The following is a 26,007-nucleotide window of genomic DNA, read 5'->3' on the forward strand; positions in this document are numbered from 1 at the left end:
CTCTCCAGGCTTCAGGAAGCTATCCGCAAGCCTTGGGAGCCCGGTGGGAACTCCCGTCGGTCTCCCAGGCTTGCGGACAGCAGCCTGCAGCCCGAAACCCAGGGAGCGCAGCGGAGCGCACCCCGGGGTTCGGGCGGCTCTCCGCAAGCCTGGGGAGACCGGCGGGAGTTCCCGCCGGTCTCCCCAGGCTTGCGCATAGCAGCCTGTTCTGGGGGCTGGGGTTGGGGGAAGCTCGGGCTTCCCCCGCCCCAGCCCCGCGCCTGGGGGGGAAATATTTTTTTTTCTTTATTTCTCCCCCCCCCTCCAAAACTAGGTGCGCCCTATGGGCCGGTGCGCCCTATAGGGCGAAAAATATGGTATGTTGTGACCCCAACATTTTATTACAATGTTGGCATGTGATGTGTCTCAAAGTCTGAACTCACTTAGATTTCTACGTCTTCTATTAAGTTAACCAGATGTCCAGTGAACTAAGGCTGGGGTGGGGAACCTGTGGTCCTCCAGAGGTTGCTGGAACACACCTCCCATCTACTTGACTGTTGGCCATACTGGTTGGGTGCGATGGGAGTTGGAGCCCCAACAACATTTGGAGGGTCACGGGCTCTTCATCCCTGAACTAAGGTTGGCAGGAGGTGCAGAAGAGAACATAAGAAGTTGCATTATATATAATAAGACCATTGGTTCATCTAGCTCAATATTACCTTACACTGACTGGCAGCAGCAGTTCAGCGCTTCCACCAGGCTTTTCCCAAGCCCACCTGGAGACATCAGAGGTTGAATCTCTGGCCACTTGAATTCAGAGCATGTGCTCTGCCCGTGGGCTGCAGCTCCTTCCTTTGGTACGTGCTGCATTGTTACCACCTGCCCATTCTGCCCCATTCACTGTGCAGCTGGATTCCCCCCCCCCCCATAGTGCTTCCTTTATATCGCTGCTGGGAAACCCTTTAAAAGTTGCTTCTTTGATCCATGTGCAGGTTTTGAAAGCAATCGGCCTGCAAAGAACCGGGAAGCAAGATGAAGCATTCACTTTAGCACAAGAAGTAGCTGCTCTTGAACCCACGGACGATAATTCGTTACAAGCTCTGACTATTCTATACCGGGAAATGCATCGGCGTGAGTTCTTTGGTTTTCCTTCCTATTTCAGACATTTCAGAGAATGCTGTTGCCAGTGTCCTGCTTACAACAGCAGTCCTGATTCAAAAGCACTAGTGTGGCAGCCAGTCGGCAGCTAATTGATGGGGAGGGGTGGTGAGGTAGCCAGTTAAGCTGCGTTGTTCTCTAGACATAATGTTTCCCATAGTATTTAATTCTGGGTTGTAGAAAATAGGAGGAGTGATGGGACAGGGTCCAGCTTTGATGGTGGAGCCCTGGCAAGCTCACCTAACAGTAGACACAGCACCAGATTGCTGGGTCCTGCTGCCATTTTAATACTTTTACAATGCTTCAGACGTAGTGTCACTCCAGGAGAAATTGGAGTGCAGCTAAACCAAGCAGCTTAGAGTGCTGGGTCAGTGGTTTTTGTTTTGTAAGGGGGGGGCAAGGCAGATATTGGGGCCCCAGCAGCTTCCCATGGGAGCAAAGTGCTGACACCAGCCCTAGGGAAAGGATAAAGGTACTCAACACACATTCTGTGACAAAAGGCATGCAGAATGCAAGTCTGGAAAAATCACATGTGCTGGCCACAACAAATCTGAAGTCACACACCCCCCGCCCCCTTTACTAGGGCTGAAGCCTCATTTTTAAAAAACTTTGTGAAGGCTGTTTTGAGTTCTGTACTCTGTACAATCACTTAGGGTTTGGGAGAAGTCTATAGGTCCTAACCAAACACACAACCTGTTTCTTAAAATGTCTCATTTAGCGGAGCTGGTCACAAAACTCTACGAGGCAGCTGTGAAGAAAGTTCCCAGCAGTGAAGAGTATCATTCCCACCTCTTCATGGCCTATGCAAGGGTTGGGGAATACAAGAAAATGCAACAGGTAATTTACCTAGGTCAATTGAGCTTGAGAGTGAATACACCCCTCAGAGAGGCAACTCAACCTAAAATCAGCCTAAAGATCTGTTGACATTCCATGTGTATATGTAAACCTATTAGTAATCTGTTGTGGATAAAGTCTCGTATAGTATATAAGTTGTGTTGACATAGAATTGTAGAGTTGGAAGGGACCACGAGGGTCATCTAGTCCAACCCGCTGCAATGCAGGAATCTTTTGCCCAACGTGGGACTCAAACCCACAACCCAGAGCTTAAAAGTCTCATGCTCTACCAACTGGCCATGTCCTCCACTCATAGTAAACACTTACTCTGAAACCTTTTTGAAAATTTGACGACTTTGGTTTAAAATACTTGTGATTTGGGGTGCCTTTAAGTGCTTTGCATTTGCATTTAACCTGTAATGTTTGAAAAAATGTGTAAAGAGACAGTGTCATTAATGTGACGGACCCATGAAATTAATTTATGGACCTCGTCTAGCAAATCCTTTATCTTGTGAGTAGCACTACTTAAAAGCATCAGCTTGCTATGTGCATTGATAACAGATGCATTCATATCAATGTATGCACACTTAACTCAAAGGGTATAATCATCTTGTAATATCAGGCTTTGCAAATGTGCAAAATGCAGGTAAGCAGAGGTCCTGGTTGACTTTCGTGTATCCGCACCTGACTATGAGAGGGAGGGGGTGAAGAGAGAAACACCTATATTAAATATGATGATCTAGCTATGTGTTGAGTGCCATTATCAGCAAAATTGAATCCAGAATTCGTTTTTGTGGGGAAGCTGTTGTTCAGGAAACTTGTCTTCTCATTAAGGAACTCCTGAAATACTGCCAGTTTACTTGGAACATATTTTGATGGGTTCTGGTTTGTGAAAAGGAACAGTTTCCTGTTGTGGTTAACAGGTTTGAGCAAACGAGTCTTGCATTTAACACTGGTACAAGAATTCAAAGACAAGTAAATTAGTCCAGGGATAGTCAAACCGAAACCATTCCTCTCTCAGCTGTTTCTAGTAAGAACTTTCAGTGGGTCTCCTTTACCACAGGCTGAAGTATAATGATTTATTTATACCTCCTTCTTTTTCAGGCTGGAATGGCACTTTATAAGATTGTTCCCAAAAACCCTTACTATTTTTGGTCTGTGATGAGCTTAATTATGCAGGTGGGTACAGAGTCTCAAGGGAGATAACATTTCCTTGGAAATAATCTGCCCTTTTTTTGTTTTATTTTCTGTGTGAAGATGCTCAGTACATTTTGAGGGTAGACTCTGTACTGCAAGTGCATCACACTTTGTCAGTACAGTGGTACCTCGGGTTACATACGCTTCAGGTTACAGACTCCGCTAAACCAGAAATAGTACCTCGGGTTAAGAACTTTGCTTCAGGATGAGAACAGAAATTGTGCTCCGACAGCGTGGCAGCAGCAGGAGGCCCCATTAGCTAAAGTGGTGCTTCAGGTTAAGAACAGTTTCAGGTTAAGTACGAACCTCCAGAATGAATTAAGTACTTAACCCGAGGTACCACTGCATACTGCAAGTGTTGTAAAACAGAGTAGCCAATGTGGTGCACTCCAGATATTGTTTTACTCCCAACTCCCATAGCCACTGGCCATGCTGACTGAGACTGATGGGAGACCCCAGAACATCTGGAGGGCACTACATTGGCTACGCTTATCACAGAGCTTGTTTGCAGGTTGGGACTGGGAGTTTGTCATCTTAGATGGGGCATGTTGTGAGATAACAGAGAATTTGAGAAGTCTTAACCAGATGCCCTTCAATACTCCCTCAGGTCATAGATGGATCACTCCTCCACTCCAAGTATGATTGTAGCAACTGAATATAATCTGTTCCCCCAGGGTATGAGAGGGATTGAGACGAGCTCATAGCCCGCCTCTCTCGCTTCAGTCTATTATTGTTCTCCTAAATGAGTTCTGAGGTTGTTACTTGAGATTGACTATTGGTGTAAATCTGGAGTTCAGCCAAGCAATAGCCTATCAAAGGCCATTGGCAGAATCCTTTTGCAGTCTGTCTGAAATCAACAAGAGAACTGGCACACTGCATTACTAGTTCATTTCAACTACCGTATTTTTCGCTCTAGAAGACGCACCCGACCGTAATTCACACCTAGTTTTAGAGGAGGAGAATAAGAAAAAAATATTCTCTCCCTCTCTGCGCAGCACCTCTTCAGCGAAGCTGCAGGAGAAACGGAGCCCCTTCCATTTCTCCTCCCGCTTTGCTGAAGGGGCGCTGCGCGGAGAGGGAAAGCTGCACAGCGCCTCTCCAGCGATGCGAAGCCAGGAGAGCAAGAGAGATCAATCCCTCTTGCTCTCCTGGCTTCAGCAAAAGCAACACGAAGCCATGGAGCCTGCATTCACTCCATAAGACGCGCACACATTTCCCCTTACTTTTTAGGAGGGGAAAAGTGTGTCTTATAGAGCGAAAAATACGGTAACTTAGCAATGCATTTTCTTCATTTTTTGTGTGATGCAATCCCAGAACATAATCAACACTATTTCCTTGTGGGTGAGAGGAGCATGTTTACTGAGCAGAACTTTCAACCAATTTTTCCTAAGTTTGCCAGAATGTTCACTTGTTTATCGGAACATTCACAGCAGCTGAAAACTTTTGACTGGGCCCAAAGTTGAGAGCACAGAGCATATGTTTTCCCCACAGAGAGTCATCCGTTCAGCCTCTGTTATCTCCAGTAGCTGAGCTAGGAAAGAATGGTTGCCAGTCAGAGTGGAAAGTACCATGCTAGATGAAACAATGGTTGATTCTGTATAAGGCAGCTCTATATGTTCTTCTTTTTCAGTCTATATCTGCACAGGATGAAAATCTCTCAAAAACCATGTTTTTGCCTCTAGCTGAAAGAATGGTAGAAAAAATGGTGAAGGAAGAAAAAATTGAAGCTGAGGCAGAAGTAAGATATATTTTTTTAAAAAAAATAATTGTTGATGTAATTAATTCAGCTTCTGCTATCACTGAATTATTGCAGTTAGGTTTTGAATAGTTTATTTTCATGTTACAAGCAAATGGAAGGTGTGGCTTAGAAGAGGCACATTGCTAATGTAGAAAGTAAGGGGTACTTGAACATGCCCCAGATTTGGATTAATCCTTCTCCAAAACTTGATGGGATTCCGCTCTTTTGGTTACAGCCCTTTTCAAGCTTGCCAGGATAATCTGGATATCTGTAAAAGTGCTGGTGGCCTGGGTACGCGGCAGAGAAGATCTGAGTAGCTTCAAGGGGCCCATAAGTGGATCAAATGAATTGGCTTTTGATACAAAAACCTTTCTGTCTTTCCCTGCAAACCCTATGCAGAGAGATGACTACTGATCAGGTGTGAGTCCCAGCTGTTTTTTCTGTTGACCAGAGTGGCAACCCTCTTAACAAGAGTACGAAACAGTGCAGAATGTGGAGTTTTGTTTTTAAATCCTCAGATCTGCCTTGTGTTTCCTGTTGACCTCTTTATTTGGCGGTTTGTCTTCCAGAGGCTTTGGGTTTTGGAGCAAGGAGGCATTTCAACCACTAGTGGGCCACTATCTTTGCAAGGCCAGCCTATCAAAATGTAGCAATACAAACAAGTTTAAAGTTAATAGGTGGATAAGAATAAGATAGAAGAAAGGGTTAGAGGGGTAATGCTAGAGATAAATTATTAGTTTTCTTCCAATTTGTTGGGTAGCATAGATTTTTCACTCCACTTGAATATACTCTCTTTAAAAAGACAGCTGCAGAGACTGCTTCTGGTGGTAACCTCACTGCCTCTTGTTTCAGTTGCATCCTGTTTCTCTTAACTTCCACAGGTTGAGCTTTACTACATGATTCTAGAACGCTTGGAGAAATACCAGGAAGCTCTGGATGTTGTGAGAGGAAAATTAGGAGGTAGTGTATCTCTTTTTCAAATTTGACAACGGGCAAGTCTCAGTGGTTTGTAGACAAAGGTGCAGCTTCCTTACTTGGAGGCAGTGTCCCTCTAAATACCAGTTGATGGGGGTGAAAGAGCAGGTGGTGATTGCTGCTGTCGTGTCCCGTTGTAGGCTTGCAAGACGCATCTTGTTACCCAGATGCTGAACCAGATAAGGCTTTTTGCCCAGCACGGATAAAAACAAATGATTTTTTAAAGTCAAACCAGACTTCCATATACGTTTCAAATCAGTTATGTGACGTACTCCTTCAAAGTAGCCTGATGCACATTATGTGGGCGTGATAAATCTCTAGCGATAATCTCTTAATTGAATCTATGACCCTCCATTAAATAAGTAGAATTAATGCTTTCTTTTCAGCATACGCAATTATGCTGATTAGAGCAAACTACAGACAAAACCGTATGGCTTTGAAATCGAGCAATATAAACACAACACAGTAGGTCATGTTTTGTATTTATTGTGAACATTTAAATAAATATGTAGACTCTTGTCAAATGAAGAATATGGACATTTACTCCATGTTACAGCAAAGCACTGCTCTGCACATAGTTTGGGCACTTGTAATCCATTGCACAAAGGATTGCCAGCCGTTTAACTTTCACTATGTTATCTCACAGACCCTCTGCCCACAGCATTGTTTCATGTGCATATGTGAAGTTCTCTCCTGCCCATCCTACTCCAGGCATTTTGCATTATTTGGTAAAGTAAAACAGCCTTCCGAGTAAGCCCATCTAAGTTTCTTTTATGTTTCTAGCCTGCCTGTGGCCTTATCTGTTTGGAGGTGGGTGGGTGGGTGGGGGAGATTGCTTTTGCGATTAAGACTTTATGAATTTATGACTCTTTTTGTTCCATTTAGAGAAGTTAACCAGTGAGCTCCAGAGCAGAGAGAACAAGTGCATGGAGATGTACAAAAAGCTGGGCAAGTGGCCAGAATGCAACGCACTGTCCAGGAAACTTCTGCTGAAAAAGTGAGTGGGAGTTTCAGCTCCCTTTTTTTTTTGGTCCTTAACCAAACTGAAGCAAAAGGTATTATCTCCTCCATCACCACTACTGCACCATCATATTCCCAAGGCAAATAAGCAAGTGGTTTGTGACAAGCCCAAAGGTATATCTTTTTGTTCCTCCTAATTTAAGAGCCTAAATCTGTTTATATTTTCATCCCCACCCAGCCAGGATGTGAGGGGATGGGATGCTTGTCCTATTAAACAGGCTTGATTGGATCCCCCCTACTTCCACTGGCTGAAAGCAGCACTTTCAGTTACAACAAGAGCTGCCAGAGACTTTGATAGATTTGGGGGCAGTTTGGAAAAATTGCCTTCCCTCCTAAGGTCAACAAAAAGGAAGTTTTAGTTTTTTAAAGAGCAAGTAGCAATGGGAACCTTGAGAGAAAGTCTGTAGTTCAGTGGTAGAGCACTTACTTTGCATATGAAAGGTCTGGGGAAGTCTCCCTGTTTGAAACCCTGGAGAACTGCTGCCAGTCAGTGTAGAATACAGTGGTACCTCGGGTTAAGTACTTAATTCGTTCCGGAGGTCCATTCTTAACCTGAAACTGTTCTTAACCTGAAGCACCACTTTAGCTAATGGGGCCTCCCACTGCCGCCGTGCGATTTCTGTTCTCATCCTGAAGCAATAGTACCCGAGGTACTATTTCTGGGTTAGCAGAGTCTGTAACCTGAAGCGTATGTAACCTGAAGCATATGTAACCCAAGGTACCACTGTACTGAGCTGTATAGGCCAGTGTGGTGCAGTGGTTAGAGTGTCAGACTAGGGCCTCAGAGACCAGGTTTCAAATCCTCCACTCAGCTATGAAGCTCACTGGGTGACCTTGGGCCAGTCACTCACTCTGAGCCTAACCAACTTCACAGGGTTGTTGTGATGATAAAATGTGGAGGAGAACTATGTGCACCACTGTGAGCTTCTTGGAGGAAACGTGGGAGTATAAATGTCACAAATAAATTGGTCTGATTTGGTGTAAGGCAGCTTCCTGTGTTCCTGATAAGCATTAGTAAAGTAGCATCCTGACTTTTATAATGGATAAGAACAGGTTTCAGTGTCCCCCCTGCCCTGCCCCGTAATCAGATACAATGGTATCTAAAATACAGTAAATTATGAGATTTTAACTCACCTCTTTGAGATAAGCATTTTTCCCAGACCAAAGCTGTGGGAGAGTCTGGGGACAAGTGGGAGGGAGATAGCTTCCCTCTGAATGTTTAGCTTCCATTAAAAATATCAAAAGGGTCTAGCTCTTTCACACATGGAGATCAATAAGGAAAAACATGGTCATTGTTCTCCTCAAGTGCTTTGCAAGAAGTCAGCCTTCACTCACCTCTCAAAAGCCTGGCTTGTGAGTAGAGAGGTACTGTAGTGGTTGACAAATACTTAGACAAAGAACTAGTTTGTCATTTAATTTATAGGAAAATTTGCTTGACTGTTTAATTAAGTTACTTTTACTGTTGACCTCCACCCCACCCCCATCTGTTAGGTGTTGAAAGAGAAGGCCTCTGTTGGCAGAGTATTCCTAAAGACTGGGCTGGTGACACTAAAGGCTCAATATTTTCACTGGTGCATTTTTTCGTTAGGGATGCTTATCTTAATTTGCCTTTTCTTTAAGATGTGAAAGGCAACAGACATGAAGCTGTTCTTATCTTCCTTGCTAGGTAGTGAATCTCAGCACACTTTTACCCCAGATGCCGGCATTTTGCCTTCTGTAACATGAAAAAGAGAGAGAGACGTTAGTTTTACACTGTGCTCAGTTCTTCTGCTTGCCTCTTTTCTGTTTTAGCCCAGATGATTGGCAGTTTTATATGATCTATTTCGATTCCATCTTTCAACTGATTGACGCAGCCTGGACTCCCCCAGCTGAAGGAGAGCAGTGAGTGTCTTTTGAGGGCTTTGAGCATTTGTCTCTTTTTAATTGAAATATTTGCATGGTAAGGGGGCTTTGAGAGTAGAGAAATAGGAGCTCATTTCCTTAGTACACTTGGCTGTTAGTTTGTTACTCCCCAACACAGCACCAGCTATTGCCTGCATCTGGATCCTGTGTCATCTAGGAAGAAATGTTTTGAGAGGACCAAATGAGTGCCCAGTGCATCAACTCATGTGAAGTCGTACGTGTAAAAATTCAGATGTTTCTACTCATCTCTCCTAGCCAGGGGCATGAGACACTTCTACCTTCTTGAATACTTTAGTAGTTCAGATCTTGATCCAAAATGAGTACTGGGTTTGCATGTAACACTCAGCCATGGCTGACACAAACCCAAGGTTTATAAGAAACAACAAATTATGGTTTACAAGTGTGATCAGTTTGTGGTTGACAAATCATAATTAAGCTCCTGGCTAGGTTTGGACAATCAAATAAACATGGTCTAATACCCATAGTTTATTAAAACATGGTGTGGTGTTACATGTGAACCCTGCCAGTGACATCATAGGCACCAGCTTTCCTTTCCTCTTAGGCTACCTAATTTTTAATCAGTTTTTGGCAGACACTGAAAGACTAGCAATATTCATTTGTTTGTTCATTCAAACCAAAATTGGTTTAAGGTAACAAGGAAACAGAACCTGCCTTTCATCAATGGGAGCAATCCACACATCGAAATAATATTACACAATGATAATAATAGCAACACAAGTAAATAAAATATAAGCAACAAATTTTAAACCAAGAAACAAAAAGGCATCAGTCTGCACTTTGCTTCTGAGATACCTTGGCAAATAAAGTCTTAACCTTTCACCAAAAATAATGTGATGCTGGTGCCGGATAGATCCCCTTCAAGAAGGTATTTTAAAGTTGGGGCGTCAATACAAAAAGCTCTCCTTTGTAATTCATAACATTCCTCTCCTAAAGAAGGTGCTTGGAGCTTTACCCCTAAACTCCCACATGGACATGGGTTCAGACAGAATCGTTTCATTTCTTCCTTTTAATGAGTGTCACAGACACTCTTCTGCATGCCAGCTGGGATGTAGGCATAGTTCTGGTTTCAGCATCAGCCAAAGGTTTGTCACTTTCTTCACCTTACTATACACCCAGCTGGTTGCTCCAGCTGTCTCTTGGCTTATGAACACTTTGAGGTCAAAATAAGAAGAGGACTCTGGTCAAGCCTTCGCTGCTCTTCAGATGCGGAGGAGGGTTTAAAACAGGGATGAGAAACCTGCAGCTCTCTGGATGTTGTTGGGCTTTCAACTCCCAACATGCCTGCCCATTGGTCATGCTGGCTGCAAGGGCTGATAGAAGTTGGAGTCCCAAGAACATCTGGATGGCCATAATTTCCTCATCCCTGGGTTAAAGGGCCCTTGGCTTGTGCAGGGAGAAATATGGTAAAGAATGGGGGGGGGCGCAGTTAAGGAAGTGGGGGCTTTGAATTGGAGCTATCCTGGGAGGCAGGAAGCTGCCATGAGTGGTATTGAGCCCCTGGACCTGCAGTTGCCCATTCTCATCCTAAAAAGTCATGTTTTTTACATGTTACATACTAGGCTCTGGTGGGCAGGGTAGCAGCAATGCAGTGTCCCATTCCTTGATCAGAATTTCACAAAAAGGCCGTTTGGAGGCACTGGAACTCATACTTCCTTTTTGTGCACAGCTCTCTCGAAGGCGAAGTGCATCACAGCACAGAGCAAGCCATGGCTTTCATAGAGCAGAGGATAACACAAGAAGCCAACAGCGCCCGGCCACTCCGGGGACCTTTCCTCGCCCGACTGGAGCTGATCAGGCGCTTGCGGCACAGAGGCTGCAGTGAAGAACACAAATTGGGTAAGGGCCACTAATGGGATGCCAAATTGAGTCTCACGGGGAGAGGGTGTGAAAGTAGAACCAGGGCTCCGTCCTGGGATTGCCACAGCTGATGTAAACTCTGCACAAGAATTGCAGAAATCCACCCATGCTTTGGGGAGAGGATTGTTTGTCTTCTATTTTAATCCTTGGCGTGGAGAGGCAGCTTGTGAATGGTAAATATTTAGATGGTAACACACTGGAGCCTCAAGAATTGCTGCAGCACAAGGAACGCTAAAACTAGCTTTGTGTGTGTGTATTATTAGTGCTTTAAGAGTTGCCTCCCTGCTGAGAGTGAAGTAGAATCCCTTCAGTAGTTGGAGAAATAGTTCGTGCAGCACATTCTTCACAAATTGTCAAGTGAGATGTATGCATCCCTGCTGCTTTTTTTAAAAAGTTAAAAATCTAAATGGAAATTTACTGGGCAGATAGTTGGGAGTTCATGTCCTTTTAAAAAGAAGCAAGCAGGGATCTGCAACAAGATGTTGCAGTGTGACCACACCCACTAATATAGCCTGGAACCTTTAGTATTGTTCAGGACTCTTGACTTAGGTGGGGGATGAGTTTCAGGAGTAGGGAAGGGATAAGAATACTTCTCTCCCCCAACTCCAAGGCCTTTTGCTGTCCCACCTGCCTCAAAGATCTCATAGCTTTATAGTGGGGTGGGGGGCATACAGTTCAGAGATGGACAAGGAATCCTTCCCTCAAACTCCCCACACATACACCAGATATTTGCTATGATATTTACTTTATTTGTTGGTTGCTTGAACAAGTCAAATTCCTCCTCTTTCTTTGCCCCCCCCTTTTCTTTTGGGAGGATTGTATGGATGGTTCACAACTATTCAGTGTCTCAAACTACAGACTTGAGTTCCACTGCCTTCCTGATTTCTTTGAGCCCTTTTTAGGAACATAGGGTAAAGGTAAAGGGACCCCTGACCATGAGGTCCAGTCGTGACCGACTCTGGGGTTGCAGCGCTCATCTCGCTTTACTGGCCGAGGGAGCTGGTGTACAGCTTCCAGTTCATGTGGCCAGTATGACTAAGCCGCTTCTGGCAAACCAGAGCAGTGCACGGAAACGCCGTTTACCTTCCTGCTGGAGCAGTACCTATTTATCTACTTGCACTTTGACATGCTTTTGAACTGCTAGGTGGGCAGGAGCAGGGACCTAGCAACGGGAGCTCACCCCGTCGTGGGGATTTAAACTGCCGACCTTCTGATGAGCAAGTCCTAGGCTCTGTGGTTTAACCCACAGCGCCACCCGCGACCCTTTTTAGGAACATAGGAAGCTGCCTTATACTATTGGTCCATATTGCTCACTCTTGTCTGCAGTGACAGGCGGTTGCTCCTCTAGGTTTCATCAGACTGGTGACATGCCCAACCTTGCCTGGAGATGTCAGGGATTAAACCTGGGACCTTCTGCATGCAAAGCACATGCTCCACCACTGAACTATGGCCATTTGCATTTTCTCCTCCCTCCATTGTCTCTCTCTCTCTCTCTGCTCAGTTGCCACCAACAATTTGTAAGCTCGCAGGCTCCTGTCATGCAGTTTCTGATTGTTTTTTAAAACTTTTTTTCCCCATTTAGTTAAGAAACTTACAACTACCTGGAGCCACTGCCTTGTTTTTGGTTTCTGGAGTGCAAAAGCCACCACCGTACTTTTGACTGGCCCCATATCACTTCCAAAATTATAAATGCTCAAATACCTGAGATTGCTATTAGAGGGAATGGTATATTCCAGTGATGGTGAACCTCTCAATTTGGCCCATGCAACTGTTTTGGGCTTCACTTTGCCCACCGTCAGGTGCAGGACAGGTTAAGCTGAGGATACAAAGGGACAATGGGAAATCTGAGTGCACTCTTGAGTGTTCTTTTGTTGCCCCTGCTTGCATTCAGCACTGTTCAAGTTTGGCTATGAGTGCAAGCCTTGCTGCTTTTGAATGGAGTCTCTTCTACTCAGATCTGCACCTAATGCAAGCGAGGGCTAGAAAGGGACAATAAGGAGGGCACTCCAAGCCACATGCTCCTGATTGTTCCTTTGGAGCCTCAGCTTGCATTCTGCACACTTTAAATTTGTCACTGAATGCAAGCCCTGCTGCTTTTAGGCAGAATCACTTCCACCTGACATCACTTGGCATCATGTGGTTGACAGTAGGCTGCCCTGTCCACCTGTGAAATGTGGCCTCTGAAAGATTGGCCACTATTTGAACTGGCTTGCCTAACAAAAGGATAAAATAATAGTCCAGTAGCACCTTCTTCAGGTATCTGAAAAAGTGTGCATGCACACAAAAGCTCATACCAAGAACAAACTTAGTTGGTCTCTAAGGTGCTACTGGACTATTTTTAAATTTTTTAAATATATTTCTACTGCGGGTGGCGCTGTGGTCTAAACCACTGAGCCTAGGGCTTGCCGATCTGAAGGTCGGCGGTTCGAATCCCCATGACGGGGTGAGCTCCCGTGGTTCAGTCCCAGCTCCTGCCCACCTAGCAGTTCAAAAGCACAACTAAGTGCAAGTAGATAAATAGGTACTGCTCTGGTGCGAAGGTAAACAGTATTTCTGTGCGGTGCTCTGGTTCGCCAGAAGCAGCTTAGTCATGCTGGCCACATGACCCGGAAGCTGTCTGCAGACAAACGCCGGCTCCCTCGGCCTATAGAGTGAGATGAGTGCTGCACCTAGAGTCATCCGCTACTGGACCTAACGGTCGGGGCACCTTTACCTTTACTGCGTCAGACCAGCACGACTACCTACCTGAATCTAACAAAAGCAGTTCCCCATCTTAGTTGTATGCCCAAATTGTTGTATTTATGTCTGTGTGTAGAGGCACGTTTGCCAAGGGTTTTCAGAGAGAAGATAACAGAGTTCAGAAAGAGGATAGTGTACCATAACCTGTATTTCCACTCCCTCCACCCCCACAAAGAATGTTTGTGGCTGGCATACCTCTAGCAGTATAAGCATAGCAGGCAAAGGGTGGCAGGGGGCAGAGAAGAAAGCTGGGCTCCATCCCTTCCCCACTTGTAGAACTCTCCATCTCTCACACCCCCAAGCTAAAGAGAGTGTGCCAACAGAGGATATGTTAAAAATGAAAACACTCAGTTAAAATTGTAAGCCTTACTCGGAAAATGAAACCTCTCTGTTCCAACTTGCTATATTCCTCACATGTTGCCTTCTCAATTGTATGCTTGATTTTCCTTCAGTTATTTGCAATCATCTTTGTTTAGCACCTAGCTTCCTAATTCATCATGATAGCCTTAAATACTGTATTGAATTTCAAAGTACACCAGGGAGTCATGTCAGTTCAGTAAGAGAAGCTAAGGGGTAGATATGTCACTTCCCTACAGTTATCTGTTTTACTGCTGAAAAACTTCTTAAATCACTGCTCTTATACTTGTAAGGTGATCCAGAAGAGCTGATGTTCCAATATTTCAAACAATTTGGGGACAAACCCTGCTGCTTTACTGATCTCAAGGTGTTTGTAGATCTCCTCCCACCAACCCAATATACAAAGGTAAGTTTGGTGGCCATTTGTCTGCTGATCTTTTCTCTTCCTTTCTTTTCAGTACACCATGATTGTATTATTTGTTCCAATGATTGAAATATACAATTGAGGCAAAACGTTTTGGGTGCAACTTGGGATTATGCAGAAATTTGAAGGCCTGTGTGCTCCTGCCCCAGCTCAAGGCAATCTGACTAAAGATGCTGTTTTATCTATTTTTTTATCTACTGCTTTATTTTCTTTCTAGTTTCCCTCTGCTTCCTATGCTGTGCAGGGCAGCGAGGGCCCTGCCCGAATATTCAAAAGAGACTTTGTTGTCAGGAGTAGCTGTGCTGAGTGATTTCAGCAGCTGGAAATCCTGGTGCTCAACTCATTGTTCTTCTAAGCCCCTGTGGCTAGAGGGTTAAATGTGCAAAAGAAAAGGAAAAAAACCCCTGGCCTGTCAGAGGCTGTAAACAAAACTGCTGAGAACTATGGTCCCAGCACTATTGAGGTTAAGAGGGGTTTTTTGTTGTTCTTTTGCTAGCTCCAATGTGGCTCTCGCCAAAGGTCACTGAGCAATTGAGTGTAATCCAGCAGATGCCATTTCTAAGCAGGTTGTAAACACCAGTACAGTGGTGCCTCGCAAGACGAAAAGAATCCATTCCGCGAGTCTCTTCGTCTTGCGGTTTTTTCGTCTTGCGAAGCAAGCCCATTAGCGCCTTAGCGGATTAGCGCTATTAGCGGGCTTAGCGGATCAGCTGATAAGCGGCTTAGCGGATCAGCTGATAGGCGGCTTAGTGGATCAGCTGTTAAGCGGCTTAGCGGATCAGTTGATAAGTGGCTTAGCGATCAGCTGATAAGCGGCTTAGCGGATCAGCTGTTAAGCGGCTTAGCGGATCAGCTGATAAGCGGCTTAGCGGCTTGGGAAGGGGGGGGAGGAACTCGCAAGACATTTTCGTCTTGCGAAGCAAGCCCATAGGAAATTCGTTTTGCGAAGCACCTCCAAAACGGAAAACCCTTTCGTCTAGCGGGTTTTCCGTCTTGCGAGGCATTCGTCTTGCGGGGCACCACTGTACATTGAAACAAATCTTACTTCAAAATATTGGGATAGCCACTTCAGCAGGAGTCCCCATTGCCCAATATTGATTGCAGCAGCTTTCTAGGATCACAGGTGGAAGGTGACTACCCTGTCCTGAAATCCGAACCTGTTGCCTTATACCTGCTGATGGTCCCTTAATTAAAAGCCTTACGGGAAGGGAAAGCATCATTGTAACTCCTCGAAAATTTCCCTCCCTCACACACTTGATGCAGGCTTTCCAAGACAGGAATTTTGGCTTTCCAAGGCAACGTCATGTGTAGGGTTTTGTCACTTAAGAGTGAAATCTGAGATCTGGTGCTGAATTGAATATTGTGAGTTTTTAGAATTTTTTATTTTGAAAGTGTGTTTCTCTTAGGACTGCAGGGAGACTCAAGAAGCTGGCAGTGTTTTAGAGGAAGAGGGCACTATATAGCCACTGATTCCCTAGCTCATGGCACTCATCTCACTATTTGTTTGTTCATTGGTTTCTTTCGTTGTATCCATGGGGGAGGGGAGAGTAGGATGCCATTTGCTTCCCCTACAATGCCAGCTTTCCCCAATTGGTGCCCTTGAACAAGAACAAGTGATATTGTGCACCGATTTTGAGTATATTCATTGAAAATGTTTGTCCCCATAGATGATAAGAATTTGAGAATTCTGCCCTTTCTTTACAATGTTCCTAACCAAACAAGCCTACACCATGCCCCTGCAAAACCCAGTGCAGAACAGTTTCTAGCTGGAAAATTTAGGTGTTTTCTGTTCTCAACCAGGCTTATGCAACCTGGTGCCCTCACGGTATTTTGATGGGAGGTATAGTCCAAAACACTTGACGGGCACCAGATTGCACAAGGCTGATGTAGGCATACAACCTGCTTATATATTTTGAAACTTCTGCTGCACATTTATTTTCTTAGCGCGTTTTAGCCTTGCTCTTCAGCTGCAGCGGTTCCCTAAATGGTTTAAACAATAATTTAAAAAGCCAATCCCAGTTTACAGGGCTTAGATTATGAAAAATACAAGGACCACCAGCAGCTTTATTTATAACAACGGATGTAAATCTTTCCAAGGCAGCTTACAAGTAACATTTAAAACGTAAATGTTTTCTAGTATAACAATGCAAGAAAACCCCATGCAATAAAAATGACACCCTTCCCTCATAAGAATAATATATTAAGAGCAGCCAAATATATCCTGCCATAACTGGGCATGCATTGCCAGACGTTGCATGCCGGAATCAGTTTCTGATATGTAAAGGCATCTCCTGTTTCTACAAAACAGCTTTCCATTCGTTTTCCATTCAGTTCTGCTAACTGTTTAGTCAGCTTTTCATGTGAGCCAGAGTCCAAACTTTTCGTCTCCAAGCAGACAACTGCAAATTATCCAAACCAAATTTGGAGCAATCAGAGGACGAGCTGCAACCAGTAGAAAGGTGATCCGTTATTTGAGGAGAAGGTCCTTCTGTTCATCCTTAAACTTTGTTGTTCAGGCCAGTTGTGGCGTACATTGAACAGACTGTTTTGTGATCAAGCTTTTCCCCTAGTTTTCAACTGCATTTTTAAAAACCAGAAAACACAATTATCAACACATACAGATTCATTAGAATCCTCCCCATAGGGCCGCTGGTGGTAGATGCAAAAGGAAAAAGGGGTGAGGAGGAAAGAAGAAAAGCAGACTCAGGTGCCAATTCTTAAAGTTTTCATAATGGCCAGGTGGAATGGAAACAGTTTGGGGGGGAGGGGAGCAGCACTGATGGGATCTCTCTGCTATCCCTGCTAGGTATTGCAAATCTAACATTTCCTTTTCCCTCCCCCGCAGTTCATCAACCAGTTGCTGGGGGTCATCCCCCTGTCTGCACCAGCAGAAGAGAGACTTGCACTACCAGCTAACATCAAAGCTTTGCAGCAACACTTGTGTGTCGTGCAGTTGACAAGGTTGCTTGGCCTCTACCACACCATGGACAAAGCCCAAAAACTGGGAGCCATCCAGGACTTGATGTCACGATATCGGCACGGACTGAATTTTGGTGAGGAGGACTTGAATCTAGCCTAAATGTCAGACCACTTCACTGTTCTTGGGGGAAATCCTAATAATTACTGTACTTTTCCGTGTATAAAACTAGGTTTTTTATGATAAAAGAATGTAAAATAATTGGGGTCGTCTTATACAAGGGCAATCTCCCCCCTCTCATTTTCTCAATTTTTAGTCCCCCAAAATAGGGGGCGTCTTATACACAGAAAAATACAGTATTTCCTCTGCCTCCTACCATGTCATTGCTATTGGCTTCCTTCAGCCCCCTGATGCATTTCATCCTTCCTCTGAGGAGTTCTAGAGTAGAGTCCAATGGATTCCTACTTATCTTCAGGGATGGGACTGCATCAGATATCTTACATGGTTTGCTTGGTTTTTAATGGATTTTGCTTTGACAAACTGAAAAAGTTACTTTAGTCAGAGAAGGATTATAAGCAGATGTGGTTTAACTGTTTATTAGTTAAATCTTAGGTAAAAGGTCTATGCTGATTTCCAGAAATAAGAAATTGGCTGGCATTCAACTAAGTTTTACTCAAGAGTAGAGCCACTGAACATGACTAAGGTAGGTTCATTAGTTTCAGTAGCTCCACTCTTAAAAACTTAGTTGAATACGGCACATAGGGTTCTTGTCTTCATCGTCCTGTATCTCCGTCCCCACTCTCCACCTTAGAGCAGATTTATGCCACAAGGTGCCATAGGAAGGCACTGGACATAGTAAAAGATCCATCGCATCCTGGTCACTGTCTCTTCGAGCTCCTGCCGTCGGGACGGAGATACAGGATGAAGACAAGAACGAGCCGTCTTAAGAACAGCTTCTTCTCCAGAGCGATCTCGGCCCTGAATGGGAAGCCTGGACTTTGAAAGTCATCTAATCTTCCTTGCTGTACTATACTGTATTGTTTTAATTAGTGTTTTTATGGAGCAGTCAAGTAATTTCGTTGTCCCCGAGAGGGGGCAATGACAATAAAGATGATATTATTATTATTATTATTATTATTATTATTATTATTATTATTTATTATGCTAGGCATGCTTAACTGTTGGATTATGTCCCATTGAATTCAGTGGGGTGGACTTCTGTGTAAATATGCAAGAAGTACTGTAGCTACTTGCTAAACAATACCTTTTGTAAGCCAGGTGTTGTTTAAAATTCTAGACCCACAAGTTTTTCAGTTACATTGCTTGACTTTGTTTTTCCATAGGAAAATCTTGTTTGAAAACCGAGTTGCAGTTTTCCGACTACTACTGTCTGCTTGCTGTTCACTTGCTCCTTGACATCTGGCTAGAGGCAGGTATGTCCTTACATGCTCCACTGCATGCATGCAAATAGAGATTTCAGCCCACAACTGCTCAAGCATTGGTTTGCAGCCGTATGAACAAAAGCCAGTGTGGTTAGAGCAAGCTTCCTCAACCTTGTCCCTCCAGATGTTTTGAGACAACAATTCCCATCATCCCTGGTCCTGCTAGTAGGGATCATGGGAGTGGTAGGCCAAAAACATCTGGAGGGCTGAGGTTGAGGAAGCCTGAGTTAAGAGTTTTGAACTAAAACCTGGGAGACCAGGGTTCAGATCCCTACTCGGCCCTGAAGCTCACTGTGTGTGACCTTTGGTCACTTGCACTTTTTCTGTGGCTGCTCCCAGATTGTGGGATTTCTTTCCTCGTGAAGTTAGGCTAAAGCCTTCCTATTCAAACAGGCCTTAGAAAACGAAGGTGCAGACATTTTTTTTACCACTGTTCTGCTGTTAGGGCAATCAATATTTTAATGCTGGTTCTAAATGTGTTGTACTTCTAACTACTTTGTTTTTATTTGTATTTTATAATGTTGTAAGGTGCCTTGAATCCCAGCTTGGGAGAAAGGTGGGATATAAACACATTAAATCATCATAATATTGTGGGAAGCAGCATGGGACATGGCCGTGGCTCTTGGATCCTAGCAAAAGGAGGGCTTCTCATCCCTGCTTGGCCATCTTTCCTGCCCCTTTCTCTCGTTCAAGGCTTGAGTGTGGTGTTCTTTTCCCAGGTGAGGAGCCGGCTGCCTGGCACTGCTTGACTTTACTAGAAGAAGGGCTGGCTCACAGCCCCTCCAATGCTCAGTTCAAATTGTTGCTCATCCGGATCTACTGCATGCTCGGGGCGTTTGAACCAGTCGTGGAGCTTTACTCCAGCCTCGATGCCAAGCACATACAGCACGACACCATCGGGTGGGTAGTGTGGTGTTGGTGGTAATTGTGGTATCAAGCGATTGGCAGGTTGGAACCCTGTCCACCTGTCAAATTTGATCCTCTTCAGAGCCCAAAAGGTAATGAGGGTGCAGAACAGCCCTCTCATGGTTACTGTTTTGGTTTTGTTTCTCTTACAGTTACTTGCTGACACGCTATGCCACAGCCTTCGGTCACTATGCTGCCGCGTCACAATCCTGCAACTTTGCACTCAGGTTTTTCCACTCCAACCAGAAAGATGTAAGTGGCAAAGGGACCCCCAAATGTGTACCCCAGTTTCCCCTCAGAGAACACACGGAATCTCTCCAAAGGGTGTGTCTCTTGCATTTCTGCATGAGCAGGGGACGCATGCCCAGAACATTTTAGTGCTGCAGAGGCAGCAGGAGGGCTGCTCCCAAGGTCATACGTTTCTTGCGATGCAGAAAACCTGTAGCTCCTTGCTTAATTAATGCTGAGGCCATCCTGTGTTCCTTCTTAGACCTCAGAATACATTATTCAAGCCTATAAATATGGTGCATTTGAGAAGATCCCAGAATTCATTGCTTTCAGGAACAGACTAAACTCCTCACTTCACTTTGCACAAGTCCGCACAGAACGGATGTTACTGGACCTCTTACTTGAAGCAAATATGTGAGTATGGAAGAGTTGATTTCTAATCTTCTGAGTGCTTATCCTGGGGGGGGGGGGCTCAGGCAGGTTGTGGGGTGGTAAAGCTGAGAGAGATGTTAGCTTGGAGAAGCACTGCTAGCTGTCTCAATTGAGGGACAGGTCCCAGTGTTACTGAAAGATCTCTCGATGAAGCAGAATTCACTGTCTTCCACCCAAAGTGCTGCAGAGTAGTCAGATGTGAGGACCCTGGTGCTCTTCAGCTCAGCCAGTGATTCAGGAAGGTGGGAGTTGTTATAACACTTTCTCAGGTTGAAAAATGCAGCTTTCCTGGGCATAAGATGAATTATTTTTTGCACAGAGCATTGCATTATAGCAAGGTCAATCTGCTCAAGAGTGCATCATTGCACTGACTGAGTGCTAATGAAGTCTGACCAAAATCCTCTTCAGTTCATCCTAAAAACACCTGACCCAATAATTCTGTATTGCTTTTCATGAACTAGATCAGTGAGTTTGGAAGAAAGTATAAAGTCCATGAGCCTCAGTCCAGAAGAGGATGACATTCCCTGGAATGACCTGCGGGACAACCGAGACCTCACTGTCTTGTTTAATTGGGACCCAAAAGACAGGTAGGTACAAAAACCCGCTGCCGTGGTTGTCATTATCCGAAGGCTACATTTCAGGAATTTGTCCACTGAATTGTAATCTAAAAACGGATTGCCTTCCCTTTTATATTTATGCAAACAGTTATATAACATTTAGCCAGCACTTAAATGTGCTTTAACTCTATCGGGTCCTTGAGATTCCCCCAGGCCACATCCCTCACTGGCCCTTCTCCACGCTCTCCGCAAGTGCCTTTGTCTGGCTGGAATGGGTCATTGAACTGTGATAATGCCTCTTGCTTGCTGGATAGAGAGAACTTTTGCACATCTGGGATATAGCCTATTGTACAAAGCGTAGGAGTGGCATCCATTGCTTTGCCCACTTTTGGTTCTGGCCCTGCCCACAACTGGCTGCGGCCCTTGGAGGAGGTTTTCCACAAGGACGTCCAGTCTTCGGGTGAATAGAATCTTCCCCGCTACTGTATGGTCTCCCCAATAATCCCTGCACTGTTTACCATTGCTTTCTCATATTTTTTGTGTTTATTTATAAAAAATATTTATTTACTGCTGCATCTTTAAAATATATCACAGCAGTTTACAACATAAAAATAGAAAACTATACAATAAAGTCATAAAAAGTTAAAAACAAGCTAAAAGCAAAGATAAATCAAAACTAATAATCAACAGATCATTGTAGGGGATATACTACACAGGCTTGATTTCTTGTTGTTGTCAAATGAGCTTCACCAACTTGGGGAATAACCAGACATTCCTGCAGAAGAAGCTGGAATATAAGGTTTCAGGCAACACCTGAGATATCCAGGACCCAAGTAAATCTTTGTAAATCAATACAAGAACCTTGAACTTGGCTCGGTAGCAGATGGATAGCCAGGGCAGCTGTTTTAACAATGGTGTCATGTGTTCTCAACCAGAAACTTCCATCAGCAATGTGGCTGCAGCATTCTGCAGCAGCTGGAGCTTCCAAGCCACAGCAGCCCCACATAGAGCGCGTTACAGTAATATAACACCAGATGTAGGCTCTCCAAGAGAGAAGGGTTTTCTGATGGTAGTAAGTGCACTTCTACGGACTACAGCAACACTACCCCACCACCCCTCCAGTCTGAATTGATAAGAACTGGGGCAGGCACAACTGAATCAAATCAGGTCCACCTAGATCTCGGTGATGCACACCAGTTCGGCTTGCTCATCCACAATCAGATTGTGTCTCAGCATTGGGCTTTGAAATAGAGCAGGGAAGCTTGAGCTTGTACTTCTGTGTCTCAGTTCTTGGACACCCTCTCCCCTTCTCCCTCCTTCCTTTTCTCTCTCTCTCAGGGGCATTTCTGAAGAACACAAGGAACTCTCCTTGGAGGAAGAGACCATATGGTTGCAGATCCGATCTTTGATGTTGCGGCTCATAAGTGGCCTGCCAGCTCTTGGCCACAACGCCCAGCCAAAGAACTCCGAGAAAACCACGGAAAATGGCGTCTCCTCCAAGATCGACATGATAAGAGCTCTGCTGCGGAAGCTGGATGCTGCAGTGAAGTCCGGAAAGCAGTTCCTTGAGCAGAAAGTTCAGGTACAGCTAAGAGAATCTGTTCCTGATTTCTTTAAAACAGTTTGTGATTATGCCAGGAGACATAAGAGTTGAGATTCTTCCGACGTGCCGGCATGGTGCTTTAATTGGAGAGCTAATGAGCTCATACCAGGAACCAACTCTGCTTTTCTCCTGTATTCAAAAGGTACAATATTTAATTTTCTTCCCCCCTTTTTTTCTTCCCGCCTAGTATCCGGTCCTTGGCCCCCCACCTTCCCGAATGGCTGGTTTCTTCAACAGTGGGAGCTGCCAGTGCCAGACCAGCTTATTTCACCTTGTTAGTGAAATTTATGAATTAGATACTATTGGGTTAGGTAAGTCTTGAAATTCATGGGGCCAGCAGCCAATTTAGGTGTGTCTGCTGAAGCGGGAGGGAGGCATACATGGGTGTGCTGCTCTTTTAGATCGGTTTGAAGATATTGGCCTCTTGCAAGCTGCTGTTGATGCCAAAGGCTTTTCTTGTGGAATTCTGAGCTTTTTTTAAAAAAGGAAAAAATCCTGGAGAAAATCCTGATGCTTAAGATTTGGAAAAACCCAATGAATCTCAGCTTGCCATCTGGTTATGAGCCTTCTGGCCATTTTCTTTGGAATTTTCTGCCTTGTCTCCATACTTTCCTTGACTCGGGTTAAAAATGAAAATTACAATCTGGCAAGGCAGAGGTGGGGAACGTGTGGCCCTCCAGATCTTCTTGGAATCCAGCTCCCATCTGCCTTGGCTAGCATGGCCAATGGTTTGGACTAATGGGAGTTGTAGTTCAGCAATATCTGGACAGCCACAGAGTGTCCATTCTATCTCTTCCATATGGTGAGCCATGTGGCCCATACCATGTGCCAGTCCTTGCTCTCCACCTCTTCTTGTTGTTGTTTTGATTTCTTTTTTTAAAAAGATATTTATTGAGATTTTCCACCTTAATACATTAAAAAATCAAAAAACAAAAAACAAAAAAGTTAAAAACACATAAAGTTTACAATCCGTATTTTCAATAACATATTTCCCTGACTTCCCCACACCTCCCCTTCTTATATTCCAATTCAAATTGTTAGTTCAACAAGTTCTTATTCCCAATTTTTGACCTTTTTATATTTAATTCATTTTAGAAAAACCAATTTTAACTTATAAACATCAATATTTGTACATCAGTGCTCATTCTTAAAACTTTTTTCTAAAGTCGACCCAAATTCCCTTCCACGAATTCCCCAATTGTTGCTTTTAAAGTCCAATTGTTCACAAGAAGAAGTCAGCGCTCTCCAACCATGGCATGCGGCTTCACTCCGCAGGAGAAGCAGTCGACTCTCAGCACCACGCCGCTCGCCCCGTCCCCCGTTCCGAAGCCTTTAAAAAGGCTCCTTCGCGGGTCGGGGGGGCGCAAATGGTGCCCGCCGAGTCACCAGGTTCACAGGCTTCAGCGCCTGTGATTTCTGAGGGTCCCCGCGTCGCCGCAGCGGCAAGACCCAAATCCTGCGGAGCCGATTCCCTCCGGAGCTCGGAGGGAATCCGCCATTAGTCGATGGCGCTAACCAGGAAGTTGTTGTTGTTTTGATTTCTTAACTGCCCTTCACTTAATGTTCCAGGGTGACTTGCAGCCATTAAAAAAAGAGCATTAGAAGAGTTTTAAAACTAGCGGTAATTAAGATTCACAGGAATAGGGTGGGTCCCAGAAATATACTGAATGATTTTTGTACTGTAAGAACTGCTTTGCTTTTTGATTAATTGTGACCAAAGATATGTTTCTATTTTTTATTTTTGGGGTTGGATGTGACCTCAAGGGCCATCTAGTTCAACCCCCATACGGCAGCAAATTTAAGTCTGGTTTTTTTTATTTTATTGTGATAGTCTTTTTCTTCTCCAGTGGTTGCTTGTTTTCATTGTATTTTTTTCTAAATCTGTCCCTTGAGATGATAGATAGATTAGATAGATAGATAGATAGATAGATAGATAGATAGATAGATAGATAATTTGACTATTTGCATGAGCCATTTGATAACTTTTCTTTATTTTCAGAAGATTCGGCAGCAATTCAAGAGAGAATAGGAAATAGCTTTAAATCATTACTAGAACAACTAACAGGTAAATCTGCTGAAAATCACATTACCAAAAGTTCTAGCCCACAAGAAATTTACATTAGTCCGTGCTTATCAGTTATGCATATGCAATTAAAACTTCACCTTTCTTTGTATGTGAGAGTATCACCAGGAGTAAATAAATTTGGTTATTTTTTGGAAAGATGGGTTCCATTTGTTATGTATGCAGACACTGCCAAAATAATGCACAGAATAAAAATAAAACACAAATAAATAGGGGTGGGGGCTAAAAACAAAGAAAAGACAATCCTTTAAAAGTAATTAAGCACCAGTCAAATTAAAGCAATATTAATAAAGATTGATATGTTGGATGGGAAAAGTTCTACCTCAGTTATAGAGTGCATGCTTTGCATGCAGATTGTGAAAGGGGAAGCCACAAAAAAGTGTTTCCCAATATGCTGCCTTGTGTAAGACTTGATTTTTTTCTCCCACGAGTTTCACCTTGTTTCCTTCTTTTCTTAAAAAAACAGATCAATTCAATAAATGTAAAGGTGATTTGTTGGAAGTCAGGGAAGGCAAGTTCCAAACCCATCCGAATATTTTAGAAAATCTGGTCTTCTTCGTGGAGGTGAGTAATGAGACCTTTGGAAAGCTGGTCCTGCGCCCCCCTTCTGTTGTTGCAAAAACCCATCAGTGTCCCTAACGTGCCTGTGTGACAACCTCTTTTCTCACTCTTGCAGACCATCTCCATTGTTCTGTGGGTATGCAGTTATTCTGACGCCGTCCTCAGGCCCTACAGATCAAGCTTGCAAAAGAAGAAAAAGAAGAAAAAAGAGAGTGTTGTAGCAATGGTAGGAAATCGTCTCTTAATTGGAAAAGTTACATCTTGGTTACATCTTTTATGACATTTCCGGGTCACGTCTGGGTTTGGCTCTGTGTGCAATCGCTCACATCATGTTCACGCCTAGAACAGGGGTTTCCTGTAATGAATTAATGGAATTTGCTTAATTGAAGTGTGATGGACTTAAGGAAAGATTACACTAAAGCCACAGAGAATAGATCTCTTATCATCAGTTATAAGCCACGGTAGCTAATGGAAACCTCCATGTTTAGTTGTAGCAAGGTTCAGAAAGGGTGCCTTCTCTCAGGTGTTAAGATCGTCAGGTGTAGGGGCCTTCTTGGTAGCTTGGTAGCTCAGAGGTTTGAGGGGTGAGCACCCAGGAGAGGGCATTCTTTGTAGCAGTCCTTACACACCTGAAACTTTCATTATGTGGCTTCCATTGCATTACTTTTTACCCTGGCCTTTAACACCTGAAGTATATATTTTCAGGACCCACTCTTAACTAATTTGTTTAAAACTAATTTTTTAATTACTGTAACCTGCCTTTTGATTTTACGGTGAAGGACAGGTGAGAAATTGGATTAATAATAGCAGCAACAATAATAATAATATAGTTTTGATTTGTACTCAATATGCCGCTAAGGTAAAAATGTAAGGTAAAGGACCCCTGGATGGTTAAATCCAGTCAAAGGCAATTATGGGGTGCGGCACTCATCTCACTCTTCAGGCTGTAGAGGCCGCCGTTTGTCCACACAGCTTCCTGGGTCATGTCACCAGCATGACTAAATCACTTCTGGCACCTGGTGGACCATGATAAGTGATAAGAGCACACAGAAATACTGTTTACCTTCCCGCTGCAGT

The 26,007-nt window shown here is 44.0% G+C and overlaps 1 protein-coding gene across 5 annotated transcripts in view; it reads left to right on the forward strand.

Moving 5' to 3' along the window:
* The window catches only part of NAA25 (N-alpha-acetyltransferase 25, NatB auxiliary subunit), a 37,166-nt gene that overhangs the window by 10,013 nt on the left and 1,146 nt on the right, over positions 1-26,007 (forward strand). For 2 of the 5 annotated variants that reach the window (XM_053401211.1, XM_053401208.1), the window contains exons 3-22: positions 972-1,110; positions 1,856-1,974; positions 3,076-3,150; positions 4,799-4,906; positions 5,788-5,866; positions 6,767-6,878; positions 8,693-8,782; positions 10,491-10,660; positions 14,071-14,183; positions 17,047-17,254; positions 18,462-18,551; positions 19,280-19,460; positions 19,619-19,718; positions 19,957-20,108; positions 20,588-20,713; positions 22,022-22,265; positions 22,474-22,597; positions 24,286-24,351; positions 24,836-24,933; positions 25,046-25,156. In XM_053401211.1, coding sequence (XP_053257186.1) covers positions 972-1,110; positions 1,856-1,974; positions 3,076-3,150; positions 4,799-4,906; positions 5,788-5,866; positions 6,767-6,878; positions 8,693-8,782; positions 10,491-10,660; positions 14,071-14,183; positions 17,047-17,254; positions 18,462-18,551; positions 19,280-19,460; positions 19,619-19,718; positions 19,957-20,108; positions 20,588-20,713; positions 22,022-22,265; positions 22,474-22,597; positions 24,286-24,351; positions 24,836-24,933; positions 25,046-25,156 — 2,505 coding nt within the window. Of the gene's footprint in view, positions 1-750; positions 837-971; positions 1,111-1,855; positions 1,975-3,075; positions 3,151-4,798; positions 4,907-5,787; positions 5,867-6,766; positions 6,879-8,692; positions 8,783-10,490; positions 10,661-14,070; positions 14,184-17,046; positions 17,255-18,461; positions 18,552-19,279; positions 19,461-19,618; positions 19,719-19,956; positions 20,109-20,587; positions 20,714-22,021; positions 22,266-22,473; positions 22,598-24,285; positions 24,352-24,835; positions 24,934-25,045; positions 25,157-26,007 lie in introns of those variants that run through there. The other 3 variants (XM_053401210.1, XM_053401209.1, XM_053401212.1) reach the window with 3 other exon arrangements.

The sequence above is a fragment of the Podarcis raffonei genome, chromosome 8, assembly GCF_027172205.1.
Source record: "Podarcis raffonei isolate rPodRaf1 chromosome 8, rPodRaf1.pri, whole genome shotgun sequence".
NCBI classification, from domain to species: Eukaryota; Metazoa; Chordata; class Lepidosauria; order Squamata; family Lacertidae; genus Podarcis; species Podarcis raffonei.